General features: G+C 39.7%; 1 protein-coding gene across 1 annotated transcript in view; it reads right to left on the reverse strand.

The window, feature by feature from the left end:
• LOC106536164 (chloride channel protein 2) overlaps positions 1–14236 on the reverse strand; it is a gene marked incomplete at both ends in the record, with an annotated part of 18632 nt that extends 4396 nt beyond the window's left edge. Inside the window, 5 exon segments of the mRNA XM_014033362.1 lie at positions 3267–3337; positions 5049–5160; positions 6889–7079; positions 12502–12635; positions 14023–14236. Of these exon segments, the coding sequence (XP_013888816.1) occupies positions 3267–3337; positions 5049–5160; positions 6889–7079; positions 12502–12635; positions 14023–14236 (722 nt within the window).
• Between the last annotated feature and the right edge of the window lie 600 nt (positions 14237–14836).

Raw genomic sequence — 14836 nt, forward strand, 5'->3', positions numbered from 1 at the left:
GCTTTATTTTATTTTGAATAAACAGAGTTGAATTAACTGTGTTTTATTCGTTTTTGGCTGGAAAAATGAGAAAAGAAATGTGTTTGGTGAAAGTGGCAAGAGTGTAATACCTTAAATCAACCAGCAGATGTCGCCGTTGCAAAGGATGACACGTCAGCCTTACTCACCTCTGAGTGACAGCGGCAGCTTGTGCCCTGTTCAATGATGGAGCGTCTAACAGGAAGTCTCACCTTCAAAGCGCTCCTTCAGAATAAAACGGCGGTCCGTTTTTACAGTGTAAAAGTCATCAAATCGAACAAATGAAACACTTTTGACACTAAATTACCGTATTTAAACCGTAGTTTACAACACAGCGTTTCAAAAATCGACAAGCAATAGCTTCTCGCTATGCTAGCGATACAGCTTAGCTTTAAGTTGACGGGGCCGACCGGAAGTTCCGTGTTCACCCTCAATCATCCGTCCGTCCTAGCGGATCGGCTGTTAAACTGCCCGAAAAATGCCTCTAAACGCGCAAAGAGTTCTCTTTTGCGGTTTAAACAACAGTTCGCAGTTTAATCGGTCGCTCAAGGCGCCGCAAACGACTTTTTCGCCGGTTTTCGAGAAGAACCGTTTGGTTTTTTTCCGTCCCGGAAGTGGTTGGAGCTAACTTGTTAGCATGTGTCACCCTCAAACTCGCCCCCGTATTTCGTTTATTAATTTACGAGTTCTTAAACTCATAAATTGTGGCGAAAATACGAAAATAAGATGAAAATGCGTTCGCAGATTTAGATCTTATCGATGAAATAGCGTTTCGCTATTTATAAGAGCTGAGCTTATATTTTCCTTTTCAGGAAGTGACGTCATTACCTCTATAAACCGTAAAATGCTTAATTTTATCAGTTTAAATGTTAAAGACTTATTTTACGACTTAAAATGGCAAGAATAACAACAAAATCTGCAGCTTTTTGTTATATTCTGAACACCTCAGTCATGAAAAGGTCTTATACAACATTTCCTTTTGCCAAACATGAGAAGGTAATATTTATTTATTTACTCCTCGATGCACAGAGATATATTTTCATGAGAGAAATGTATAGATAGTACGAGGCCACCATTATGTAGGGATGAGTTATTTATTCAAATAACTTACCTTACATCTTCTCATAACAAAGTTATAAGAGTAAAATTTTACCAAGGTTTCTTCTCATTACTTTAATATTTGTCTGTGCAAAGGGAAGGGACACAAGGAGGGAACTCAGACTGTTCAAGTTGATTCATAAAAGATTATGCAATCATTTATTTACACAAATTGAACAAAATCATAAATTACACCTAATTGTGGTTATTTATAACAAGCATCTAGGTTAAAATGAGATAAAAAACCCGCGTCCGAATTTCTTTCACATTAAAACTCAGATTACCTATATATAAACAGTAAAACGTCAGTTCTGATGTTAAGACTAAACGATTTACTGGCACTTCACTTGGTTGGMAAGGGTAAAGGGAAGGAAAGGTAAGGAAATTAAGAGTTAGTGTTTCTATTTTAATTTTGAAAGGTTTTCAACCGGATTCAGCACGTCCTCTCTGCTTTCAGCTTCAAGTTGACACGTCACCCACCGAACACGTCAGCGTTACCTGGAGTGGTCCGCTTAAGAACCCCTGGTCTGGCTGTCTCACCGACGACCCTTCAGGAAGCTTGTCCAGAAATGGTCCTTGGTGGAAAGGTGTCTTTCAGGTGACTTTTAGTCCGCTTAAGCCCGGCCAGAGAGATTCCAGCTGTGGTTCGGTCGTCTTTCAAAATAAAAGTCTCCCCCCCCAGGGAGTTGAAAAACACTTTAAAGAGACGTGTGTCTCCAGGGTGGACATGAAGGCGGCTTGCCTCTGTCCTGGACTTCAGGTCGACTCTAATTGGCATTTGAGTCAAACCTGTGGCCCAGCTGTTCTCCGGAGAGAAACAGCTCCGTCCTGCTGCGTTCGCGTCAGGATGAAGACTCTGCCTGTGTCTAAGGCGTACGTGTTAGTCAGGGTCGGCGCCTTAGATAACTCTAGCCAGAAAAAGAAAGGAAGAGATAAGAGGGTTGCCAGCTGTCTGCCAGTGAAGGCCACTTGCTCTGCTTCTTTTTCTGGGCTGTAAAAGAAACCACTGTGAACATTTATCATGATTAATTAACACTCTGTTTAAATAATCAGTCTGAACTTGTGTCAGATAAATGTAAGATTTTCTTAAGAAAACTCAAAATTATATTACTGATTTTTCAGTAAAATAAAAACAGTGATTTATAAAAACACAATGAAAAACATGGTGATGATTTTCTGTGATTCATTACTCTCTTTCAGGCACGATAAAAGAATAGAAGTGATTCTATATTCTTTGTGACAGTCATTATTATGATTAACAARTGCTTTAAACATCCTTAGTTAAACAACCAATGAATCATGAACAGAATAGATCGTTTCTGTTTAATATCTGATTAGAGAGAACGGAAGTCCTCGTGTTGGTTGAAATGACCCGTCATGGCCTAAAATAAGAGTTCAGCGTTCCTGCCAGTTCTCAGGCCTGTGTGAGACCTGCTTTGAGGCAGTAATTCCTGTTTCTTCACTCGAGGTGACCCCTACAAATGGCAGAAATCAAAGGCTGTGAAAGGCCTGTGGACAGGTTAAAGGTTGGATGATCTAACAATGTTGGCACAATGGCACAGCTTTGGCTGAGCGTGGCTCAGATTACAGTCCATCGGCTTTTGGGATTAGCCCTGAACGGCTGCATGACAACCAGTCGATTTTCTGATGGACCTGTTCCAGAGCGGATTCCAGGCTTGCTGGTAGCCCAGAACGGTGGCTCTTACCACAACAAATATCCAGACTCGCTTGTTACCTCAGGAGACACTGGGCTCTCTCCACATTGTTGTTTTTCTTTTAAAGTGACCAGAGACAAGCACATAATGGTAAAACCTTTACTAAACTAAACTTTACTACACTGCTAGAAAAAAAGTCAATGAAATGGGCCCATAGCAAGCTGATGCACAATTAAAGTGTTTTAGTCTGAGACAAAATAAAGGTGATTTTATATTGAGCCTGCTTGAAATTCTGTGCGAGTATATTCTGTTTGTGCCTGTATTAGTGGGAAGTGATGTACTGTAGAGTGTGAAAAACTGTATGTCAGATAAGACCATGTGGGTGCTCAAAACGTGTTAACGACAGAATGTGAATCACTGTGCATTCTCGAGTGTGTACAGTATGTGTGGTGCTGATCCTATTGTTGCCTTTGTCTGAAGACATGGTGCTCTCACCTCAAGGGCTTCTATGTCTGGACTGCAGCAGAACAGGTTCTTCAGTGCAATGTTCGAACGATCATGTGAACCTGCAGACAAAGACAGTCACAAAAGTCTGACTCAATTTGAACAGAAAGCAAACTACGGAAAACTGTTTTGGCTTCTTGAAATGTTTTAATTTACATGAACTTATTTAACTATCACAAATCAAGCATTTTATTGTATTTACATTGTTTCTATAATTTTAGGCTTCTACAGTTACATCTCATTTCCTATTGTAGTGTCACTTATATAACTGTTGGCAAAGTATAATTTGTGTAAAGTACAATCAACATTTCAATGAAACTTTTAGTGCTATGGTTTTAGACCACCACTTGCACTTAACATACTTTGTTTATTTGTTTGTTTTTTCTCTTTTAGACTATAATAGATAACGTATTTATGCATATATATGTGATCCCTATTTTTGGAGCTTAAAAAGCATAAACAAATCTAATCCTATTCTTTTTGATTAAGCACAGAGATGGAATGGTGTGAACTTTGGTTACATGTTTGCACACTCATTAGGACTGTCTGCTACCTTGCCTTCAACACAGTTCTGCTCAGTTCTAGGTTCCCTTCACTGCTCTGTCTGGGACTTCTCCCATAGACATGGATTTCTCCAGTAGAATTTCAACCGGGCCAATCATCTTCTTTCTTCCCGTTTAGGGATGGTTGTTTACAGTGCACACTATTTTCACTTAGCTTCTAAACTTAATTTCTTTCACGGTCGAGCTGGCACACTACGTACGTTATGGCCAAACATTAGCGATTGGGCAAATCAGATCCAATCTTTTTAAACTTCAGCAGAGTCCATTCCAGCAAGAAACTGTTTTTCAATAGCCAAGGTCCCAGACCCTCGTATGAAGCAAAGTGTGGAACCAGGCTAGTCTGCTCCTCAAAGCTGTGTATGTTTAAAATTTTAACAAGCAGCTTCTGTAAAGAGATCATTTTCAGCAAAATGTCATGCAGAATAACTGGACAAAAGGTCATGACAAACAAGTTTGACTCATTTTTGAAAAGGGAATTTATGGGAAATTTTTGGAAAATTTTTATTTATTTGGTTCACCGTGGTGATGGACAAAGACATGAATATCAGCTGCATGCTCATGTTCAACAGGATCAAACCAGCTGCTCTTCTAGCTCTTTTAACAAATGGTTTCAGACCATTTAAACAAAATAAGGAAGAGCTGCTTGGAGTCGTGCTCTGGTCCCGCTCCTTGTCTGCCGCAGCACTCAAGAGCTGGGCTGATACGTTGCTCCTCATGAACAAACACACCCACAAAGTTCTCACCAATCACACGCTCCGAGCCACAAGGTCCGCGTTGCAGAGTTCTGACTGGGGGCAATGTACACGACGGCTGTCACTGGGGAATAGCACGGGAGTGTTGGTTACGCAATTTTTTGTCACTCAGCAGGGGGAACAAGACATGCAACTGGAAGCGTAAACCAGCCTTGAGGAGTTTCAGGTAAACTAATAAGCAGCGCCTCCACATGGTGGACAAACAGGTTTAACGATGACCATCAAAACTGTTGTTCACATGCAAAAGAGGACAATTAGGACCATAGATTGTAAGTACCCTGATGGCCTGCCTGATCAACTCCTCAGGCTGAAGAAATTTCTTGGAGGAGAGACAAAATGGTCCATTAAAAAAGAACCCGTCCAGAGGAGCTCATTAATTTTTGAAAAATATTTTGTACTTGGATGATGCATCAGGGAAAAATTGTGAAAAATTACAAATATATTCTGAGATTTCTTACTGTTGGGCAGTTCAGTAGGTGTCTCTACCACAGAGGGTCTTTTCAGTGCAGATTTAAGAGGCTTCTGGACAGAGTGATGAGTTGGACTGAGGGGGGACTCCTCAGTAGCGACCTGTTTACACAATCAGAGGATAAGATACAGCATTCAAACAACCTGATCATGCCTTTAAAAACTGTAGTTCCTTCAGGCATTTGGCTCAGTAGACAAACGTTTCAGCTGAGTGATGAGAAATGAACAACAAGACGAAGCAGAAAATCTAAACAACACGCACACACAGAAAAAAGCAGTAGGAGTTGAAAGTGTAACGCTAATTAAGGCTAGGCAACTGACTACAGCCAAATATAATAATAGGCACTCAGACAGGTTCGGCTATGGAGCCCATGTGTGTGAATAAAACACAATCAGACAGAAAGTAAACTGAAGTCATTGTATTCAAGCTTGTTTTTTTCATATATTTAGGAAGATATGCAAAAATAATAATGATAAGTACTACAAAGATTTGTTACTTTTGAAATAGTTTATTTTGCTGTATTTAATCATGAAAACATACAGAACCCTAATTAATATACGTAGTGATGATTAAAAACAAAAAAAGAAACATATTATGCCTCTTATTTACCACAAAATATTTTGACATCTCTGACTTGCCCAATTTTTAAATCAGTTTAATTTCACTTTTACTTTCAAATTTCATCTTCAACTTCTTGTAGTTTTAACTGTCTTGGATGTTCATTGAAATGTTTTTTACCAGCTTGTAGCCAAGATTCTGACGTTTCTGTAGACACCAAATATGTCTATGTTTATCTAAAAAAACTTTGAGTAATCAAAGTAAAAAACCAGGGGTTAAGATTTGAATGAACCAATTGGTGGGCCGAACTTTAGTCACTTGCGGGCCGGATGTGGCCCGCGGGCCGCCAGTTGAACAGCCCAGTTCTAAAGGCTGAGTTATGGTCGCGCTCTGGAGCGCGCACCCTCGCCAGCAGTGGAGGTGTTTCATAAGTTGCTGTAGATTTCTCCAAAATGACACGTGGAAGTACACTTTACAACTTGTGAAAATGCTGTAAGTAGGAGAGCAAAATCTGGACAGACTACGCACAAAGGCTGCGGCGCGCGCATGTGGGGACTCTCCAACGTCACTTCATGTGAACTTTCTACTGAGACGCAGAGACTCATTTCTTCATATCAGCTATGAAATAAATCAAGATGTATGTTCTACCAAACACATAAGTTCTTCTGTGTTTACAGTAATTATAGTAATAAACTCGTGCGCAAATATTTTCAGACTCAGAATGGATGGATGAGCCGGTTGCGCAACACAGCAGCATGAGCGCACACACACACACACACACACACTGACACACAATCCCTCGTTCTTTGTGTGAGAAACGTATTTTATTCCTATTTTTACTTAGGACTTTTTTCACACTCACTTTATATTGAATTCGTTATTTTTATGACATTAGAAATCATTTCTGATCACGCAGGGATCACTCAGACCTGTCCCTAACACATGCAGGAAGTAATTAGCATCTGTTTAACATATGTTAATGAAGGCGTGTCAGGGGAGGTGTCTTACCTGCACTCAGTTCCCTTGTGATGTACAAAAGAAATGATTCCGGCGTACGCACGGTTTGATACATCTGGATTTTTTTGTGCGTACGCTGTTTTCTGGATTTGACCGTACGTCAGGTTTCAGTAAGAAATCCATGCAAGTCTTTGTACATGAGGCCCCTAATGTTTTATCTTTTGATCATACTTACATCTACTTCTACAAACTGCAATTCAGCTTTTTAAATTCTTAATTTGGGGAATTGGTAGTCTTCAGTAGTATCGTCTCACCTGAAAGCGGACCTCCTGACTGGCCCGCTGCCGTCCATCATCACCATCACTGTAGGACACCACGGACAGGCATTTTTTCTCAGCATTAGCTCGCTCTTTGATGTATTCCAGCCGTCTGCTGCGACTGAGCTGCTGGGAGAGCAGGGACTGGAGCTGGGCACGCTCGATGGAGCCCAACAGGATCATCGACTCTGAGACAGGAGACATTGAGACAGGAGAGGTGAGGACAGGAGGACAAACCAAGAGAATAAAAAAATGTGAGGGCATCTCTTAATACGGAGTAAAATAAGGTAAACAAAAAGAAGAAAACTCTTTTAGGGAAAGAAAGTATTAGCAAAGTGAAGCATGTGTAGCAGCACTGCAGAGTTCAGCTGTCCTGCATGCACTAGTGCCACCTAGCGTAGTGTCGGAACGGGTCGGTTTGGGTGCTTTTCCATTGACGTTCCAGTCCGGTTCCAGTGGGTGTGTTTTGGGCATTTCCACTGTCCGAAAATCATCATCACACGTATTTGCCTGATGGTGGTGGTAATGCTGTTTGTAGGCAACCATTAAAAGTAGCAGTAGGTTTGAACCAGTTTGAACCGCTCCTTCCATTGTGGTCCTTAATCGTGCGGTAATCGCACTTCAACTTTTTCAGTTTGTCCCGACATCGCTTCGGGGCTCTCTCATCTCCACGAGTGGCCATCAGCTACAACAACTTCTTGAACACTTTTTCGTTGCGAGTCGACCCATCTAGCTCGCTTTAAATTTTCTCCTCTGCCACTAAGCACAAAACTCCTGCACCTCAGCATTAGACCATGGTCTGGATCTTTGTTCTGCCATTGTGAATATCGCTGCTACAATTGAAAAAAAAAAATGGCGCCTCGAGTTGTTGTAAAGGCAGCTCAGAGGCAACCAGTCACTGCATCCCCTAACCAATCAGTGACAAACAGTGTTGTGACGTCGCATTTTGGTGTCGACTGGGGCCGCTTGGAACCACAATGAAGTAGGTACTAAAAAAAGGGCTGGTTCCATGAATCTGGCCTAATGGAAATAGTTTGGAACCGTACCAATCCGAGCCAGCCTGGACTGGTACTAGTGGAAAAGGGCCACAAGAGCCCAGAATGCAGCAAATATTTTTTTACTAGGAACAGTGTGTGTGTGTGTGTGTGTGTGTGTGTGTGTGTGTGTGTGTGNAGTTTATTTTGTATAGCGCCTTTCACAAACCCAAGGTCACATTACATAAAATAGAAGAAATAGATAAGCACAGAATTTAAAGAGAGTATAAATACTGGGAGAAAAGAAAATGGGTGAATACTGAGCAAAATAGGGAGAATGGTAAAAAAACTATACAAAACTTTTTTTAGGGAAAGAAAGTGAGTATTAGCAAAGTGAAGCCCAGTGGTGGGCAGCGCTAATTCAAAAGTTAGGTCCGCAAATTTTAAACCGCTAATTATTTTCTTTAGTTCTGCATCTTCTAAAGCACGTCATAAATATTTTAGTGGAATATAAATAGATCCGCAAACATTGGTTCAGTTCACCATATTGTTAGCCACATAGCATAATTGCCTAAGACATTTTTTGGCCAAATTGTGATATCTGCCTAACTCTACTCTCCTGCCACTGCTGCATCATCCTGCTTATTTGCCTATGTCCTCAGCCTATCAGAATGCTTGTTATAGTCTAAAATCACTTTCTGCCTTAGTCATCTTTTTGACTTAGGCATTTTTGCCACTATATACAAAGACGGCAAACCGCATGGGAAAGAGGGCTCTGCTAACCACAAATGAAGTATTAGCTCTTCTCTTTGAGTTATCTGGTAAGCCAGTTTACATTTATTCAACTTTGTAGATAATACATGTGCTTTCCATCAACCAAAGGGATAAGGAACTGTGTTTAAACCTTTAATCCCATTTCTGCAACAAGTTATGAAGTAGTGTAAGAGTTAATTTAACACTAGCAAAATGTTACCAAGAATATTTGTGCAATTTTTAGTCCAAGCAAATCTCTTTATTCTCACTGGTGGACAAAGTACTCAACTCTAGTACTTGAGTAAAAGTATTGATACTCAGTGTCAAATCTACTCAAATACAAGTAAAAGTTACTCCGTCAAAAATCTATTCAAGTTAAAGCACTGAAGTACTTACTTTTGTATTCATACTTAAGTATTCAAAAGTACATGCATTTAAAAGTACACAGGTACAAATAAAATTCTCTAATAAATACATTGCTGTATTGTTTTCAGAGTGAATTTACAGAACCTTGTCACTCTCAGAAACCACCTGATGAACTGACACGTAGAACCACTGTGGTACAAATTCTACACCACCTGTAAAGACTTCAGCATGCAATAAAGTGAGTGGTGAGTTCTTAAATGCACAAATGTAGTTTATCTGCCATGAACCCAGAAGATGTTTAAACTGATACAAACTATTTTTGATGTGTGACCAATTGCATTTCAAGAAAGAAAAACAGCAACAGTTGATTACAAAGTAGCCTGGCCCTTGCCTTCCTACGCAGTTCTGCTCAGTTCTAATTTCCTTCACTGCTCCGTCTGGGATTTCTCCCATAGATAAGGATTTCTTCAGTAGAATTTTACCTGGCCAGTTAGCAAACAGAAGCTGTTTTGAACGACAACATTGATTTTCTGCATGATGTCTGCTCGTAGTTTATTTCACCTGGGCAAATCAGAAAAACAGAAGGAGGAGTTTTATAAAACGTCGATTTTCTGCACAGTGTCTGCTAGTTTAGCAGTGACAGTGGAGGAAGTGAATGAAGCCAGTCCGTATTGATAAGGCTTCCAAATTAAATAAAATTTGTCTGACAAAGCCTGCAGCTCTCATTTACAGTAGTCTTGTTCGGCTCTGTACTTCTCTCGGATCAGTAGGATTGTTTACAACGCACACAATTTCCGGTTAGCTTTTTAGCTTAGCCTCGTTCACAGTGGAGCTGGCGCACACGTACATTGCGGCCAACTGGGCCAATCATTTTAAACTTCAACAGAGGCCCTGCCTCCAGCAAGAATCACTTCTCAGTAGCGGAGAGTCCAGACCCTCGTACGGAGCAAAGCGAAGAACAGGGGTCTGGTTTTAACCAGGCTAATTAGCAGACCAAGCAGGCTTGCAGCCCTGCCTATTCCTGAGGCAAATCTCGGATGTGTTCAGGCAGGCCTTGGATAAAGACACTCAATTGGCTACAAAGAGATCCTGACAAACCATCCAGCGTCTGAGGCCAGGGAAAGCAAGCACTTCACTAACACTGTGAGGCAGCTGAGAGGTGCTGTTGACCTCAACTAGTGATGTTGTAGAAAGGTGGACGAAATACTTCTCAGGTCCTCTCAATTCCACCAGCACATTTTCCATGGAGAAAGCTGAGTCTGAGGACTTTGGGGCTGGTCTGTCCATAATTGGAGCTGAGGTCATCAAGGTAGTTAAAAAGCTCCACAATGGAAGGACTCCACCCAGAATTCCATAATGCTCTGGGTGTTGTGGGGCTGTCCTGGTTGACATGTCTCTGCAACATTGTGTGGACATTGGGGGCCAGTGCAACTGGATTGGCAGATTCTCTTCAAAAAGGATTGTGTTCCAATTATAGGAAATCATTTTTCACGGGGTTCTTAGTCCAAATAAGGTCTATCCAGGGGTGCTGGAGAAGAGAGTTCAATTGATGGTCGAATCTCAGATTCAGGAGGAACAACGTGGGTTCCATCCTGGCTGTGGAACACCTTTTTACCCTCACTAGGGTTGTTGAGCGGTCATGGGAGTTTGCTCATCCAGACTTACATGTAAACACATGTAAGTGGGCCACATTGTTACAAGCCATTCAGCCCCATACAAGCAGTGCAAAGGTTTGATGGCAGCACTGCATACTGCCACTGGAAGCAAGGTTGACAASAATGGAGTTGTGGGCCAGAAAACTAACAGTTACTTGTTTATTTGCAATACACAGACCTGTCAAAAAGTGTTGAGTCTGCAATTTATTCTTTTGAGTGACAACTATTTATTTAACCATTTAGTGTGAATATGCCGATATAGATACTCATCTATCCAGGGTTTGATACTAATGCAAAATGAATAAGAAGTAGCATTTCTTTAAAAATGAAAAAAAAAAAAAGAATTCCAGTTCATTTTAATATAAATAACTGTGCAAAAAATTCTCAGGTTTCCCTCTTTTTTTTTACTTGTATCCCACTTAGTGCTGTATCAAACAATTATTTTCTAATCGATTAATCTAATGATAATTTTTTGATTAATCGATTATTCTAACAACAAATCTATAAGTTATTCTGATGTGAGTGCACTGGATATTTAAAATGTTTTCATCAAATTAACAAGAACAGTTCTTTAATATTGTAATATTTTCTTTAATAGTTTTTTCATGAACACAAAATTCAAGTCACTCTCTGGAAAAACTGTAATAAACATATAATAAACATTTTTTATTTATTTTATTTAACATATTTCTCAGTGTATAAAATTTTTACAAATATCAAGACAACAACCAACTCTTTGTATTGTAACGTCAGTTTAACTAATTTCTTTATCGTGAAAACTTGAAAACAACAAGACTGTGTTGTCTCATTACACAAATTAAAATCCAGCTCCACGTGTTTTTATTGATGTCATTTCCCCACTAGAAAAATGTGTGATGGAGGTCCATGGAAGGCAAATAAGTTTAAATCAGATAAACAAAAGAGGATGCAGTTAAAATAAATCAAAGGTATTTAAGCTATGTTTTGAACATCCAGAACACGACCAACACTTGTTGGCTGCTTGTGCTCTTTAGGTCAGATGTGTGTCGGGAAGCCACAGGGCCCAAATGTTTTAAACCTAATTGGCTCATTACATGGTATTGGTCAAACTAACTGATTGGATTTGTATTCAATACTGAAATGAAATACACTTACATTTTAACAAGCAAAAACAAATGAAACAATGTGATCATGACAGGCATTTATCACCTCCGCCAAGAGCGAGGTAATGTTTTCGGTCGCGTATGTCTGCTTGTCCATCTGTCGTTCTTTCTGTGGACATTACTCAAAAACTTGTCGACGCATTGTCATGACATTTTTACCACGTGTGTACTGCCTCAAGTAACAAACCATTAAATTTTGGTGATGCTCCGGATCACCATGCGGACACAGGAATGTTTTTTTATTTTTAACAACTGTATTTCTTTTTTTCGTGTCCCAAGTGGGTTTCAAAGTGTCTAGCAGGTGGCACTGTGGTATTGGTGTGCCCCTTTGTTCTAAGTCACATGTGTGATGTCATATTATTGTTCTACCTTCACTGTATGTGCATAGAATATGTCTGCTTACATCTGTGTTATGACATTGTTTCAATTTTATTACCTCCGCCAAGGGCGAGGTCACGTTTTCGGTCGCGTTTGTCTGCATATGTTTTCACATAAATATCTTTGAATACATTGAAAGTTTGATTTCCATCATTTTATTATTATGTCTAAATACATAATGTTACTATATTTACTATAAAGCACTGGAAACGTGACTTTTCCAAGGGGAACCTTTTAGCATAATTGACCCCATTGTCTTGGCTGAGGTTTGCGCTCTTCGAGTGCTTCTAGTTTATATTATGTTTATTGTGTATGTATTTATATACGTGTATATTATCTTACCAGCAGATTCCACAAGAGCCAGAGTTTTGAGGTGGCCTGATGTCAGGACATTTTGAAGATCTCGATAGCAGCAGTTAAGAGTGATGTACCACATTTCTCGTTCCATAATGTCTTCCACACGAATGTTATACTTTCTGAGACACAAAAAGAAAAGAGTGTATGTTGCTAAAAGATGAGGACTTGGAAAAAACATTATAAAGATTTTGAATAAGTGACTAAGCAAAAAAGCTAAATAAACAGAATTTTTGAATTATTATCTTGTGGCTATGCATTAAATTTTTTTCAATTCCCAAGTCAAACAGACAGGCTCTGTATTGGCTACATGTTACATTCAACAGCCTGTGTGCTTGTTTGTACTCGGGGGAATACCGCATATGCTGGTATATTGGGCCAAGACAATCTTGTGTAATGTTAAATTATGTAACTAAATTTGAGGTTGGAGCAATCCCGAGGTCTTTTTGAACAGAATAGATGACACAGTAGGAATATCTCATAAGAATATCTTTAAAACAATCGTGAAAATTGGCGTGTCCTTAGGATTGTTGAAAAGGCAAAATTGTGCCAAAAATCGCCATAATTACTGTATTTTGCCGTATGAACCAGAAATAAGTCTGTCTTTTTTCCTCTTCTAAAAATGTCTTTTCTCTCCTTAGAGGTATTTTAGGCTCACATAAGCATTGTAGCAGTAGAAGGAAGGTGAGGGGGTGCAAACAGGGCAGGAACAGACCAAGTAGTGCAGAATTGAAGGGTAGAGCTAAGCAAAATATTGTTATTGTTAAATATAAAATTTAATATTCTTTGCTATGCAGCTAAATTATTGGACATTTTTGCGTAGTAGGAAATATTACCTATCAGTTTTTAAAGACTAAGAAAATTAGTTTGCCACTTCCTCCTAACCAATCCAATCCAGTTCAAAATGGCTGCTACAGTTCATTGATATCACCAACACATAAATGTCTTCAGCTCAGTCAGTTGATGATGCTGCTGCTGCTGATGAAAGCCTTAATTGTCATCGTTTGCACAATGAAATTACATTTAAGAACACCCATTCAAGAAGACACACACATGACAAAAACATGGGGTAACACGTAGGTCATGCAGCAACCAGTTGGGCTCCGTGCTAAAAAGCTTGGAATACACACAATAGGAAAAAATTCATGTATTGAGCTAAAATTTTATGTGGTAGTAGCTGACAGTCTACAACACATCCTGAGAGTAAAATGTGATTACACATAATGTTATATTTTCAAAGTTTGACTGAAATACAGATCTGTCATTTCTCAAAATAAAATGATCTTACTCTTACTGATACTCTTGCATGAAAGGTGGCGCAAGACATTTAATGTAATTTTTTACTTTCTCCTTTTAAGTGTATGATTTCCTGTAATGTGCGCTTTGAAAAATATTTGTAGCATTTTGTTAAATGGGCAAATTTTTATTCTACGTAGAAAGAAACTGTGTACAACGTGTGTGCTGATGGTGGAATGCTGGTGTTTCTGCAGCACGCTCCACTGTACATACTCATGGTTTCCCCAGCCCAGCTCTGGGAGGTAGGGTAGCTTCTTGAGTTTGATCATGGAGTCATAGAGTGAGGGCTGCAAGGACTGAGCCACTGCATTGGCCAAGATCACGGCTATGATCACCGGCATGATGTGGGAGATCTGGCCAGTCAACTCCAATACAATGACTGCAGGGGAAAAACCGTGGATCAATGCTCCTGACAAGGCAGCGGCACCTGTGAGTGGGAGAGAGGAGAGTGGGGTGAGGGTAGAGAACAGGCATAGTGATATTCAGATCAGCTGTTTTCAAGGAGATCTTTACAAAGTCTTTGCAGGGGGTTCAGAGGTATCATAAATCAAAAGTCTAATGTGGATTTAAAGACCACGTTACCGCAGGAGAGAGTGAAATTCTCTATTTTTCAAGATGTTACTGAGGGGTACTACTTTGAGCTGGCAGAGAAAGAAGTATGTCACAAACTAAACTGTTTATGGGAAATTACATGGAGTAATAACTGTTGTGGTTGTGACACAAGATCACATTACATTTGTAGTGTTCAAAAATGATTGGTTAGAAATTTGCTAAAACACTTGGAAATCGATATTTTGGATTGGTAAAACAGCACAAATGTTGTAGTCTAACTTAGGCTTTTTTAGTGTAATTGCGACACTCTTTACATGGAAGTAAACAATAGTGCTGGTGGGAAAGCATAATGATGGCATYGGTTACAGAAGAATGTCTAAACTTCTGAAGGTTCCAGTGAGCACTGTTGGGGCCATAATTAAGAAGTGAAAAGAACATTATTTCACCATAAACCGACCACGACCAGGTGCTCCTC

The sequence above is a fragment of the Austrofundulus limnaeus genome, unplaced genomic scaffold (assembly GCF_001266775.1).
Source record: "Austrofundulus limnaeus strain Quisiro unplaced genomic scaffold, Austrofundulus_limnaeus-1.0 Scaffold1711, whole genome shotgun sequence".
Lineage (NCBI taxonomy): Eukaryota > Metazoa > Chordata > Actinopteri > Cyprinodontiformes > Rivulidae > Austrofundulus > Austrofundulus limnaeus.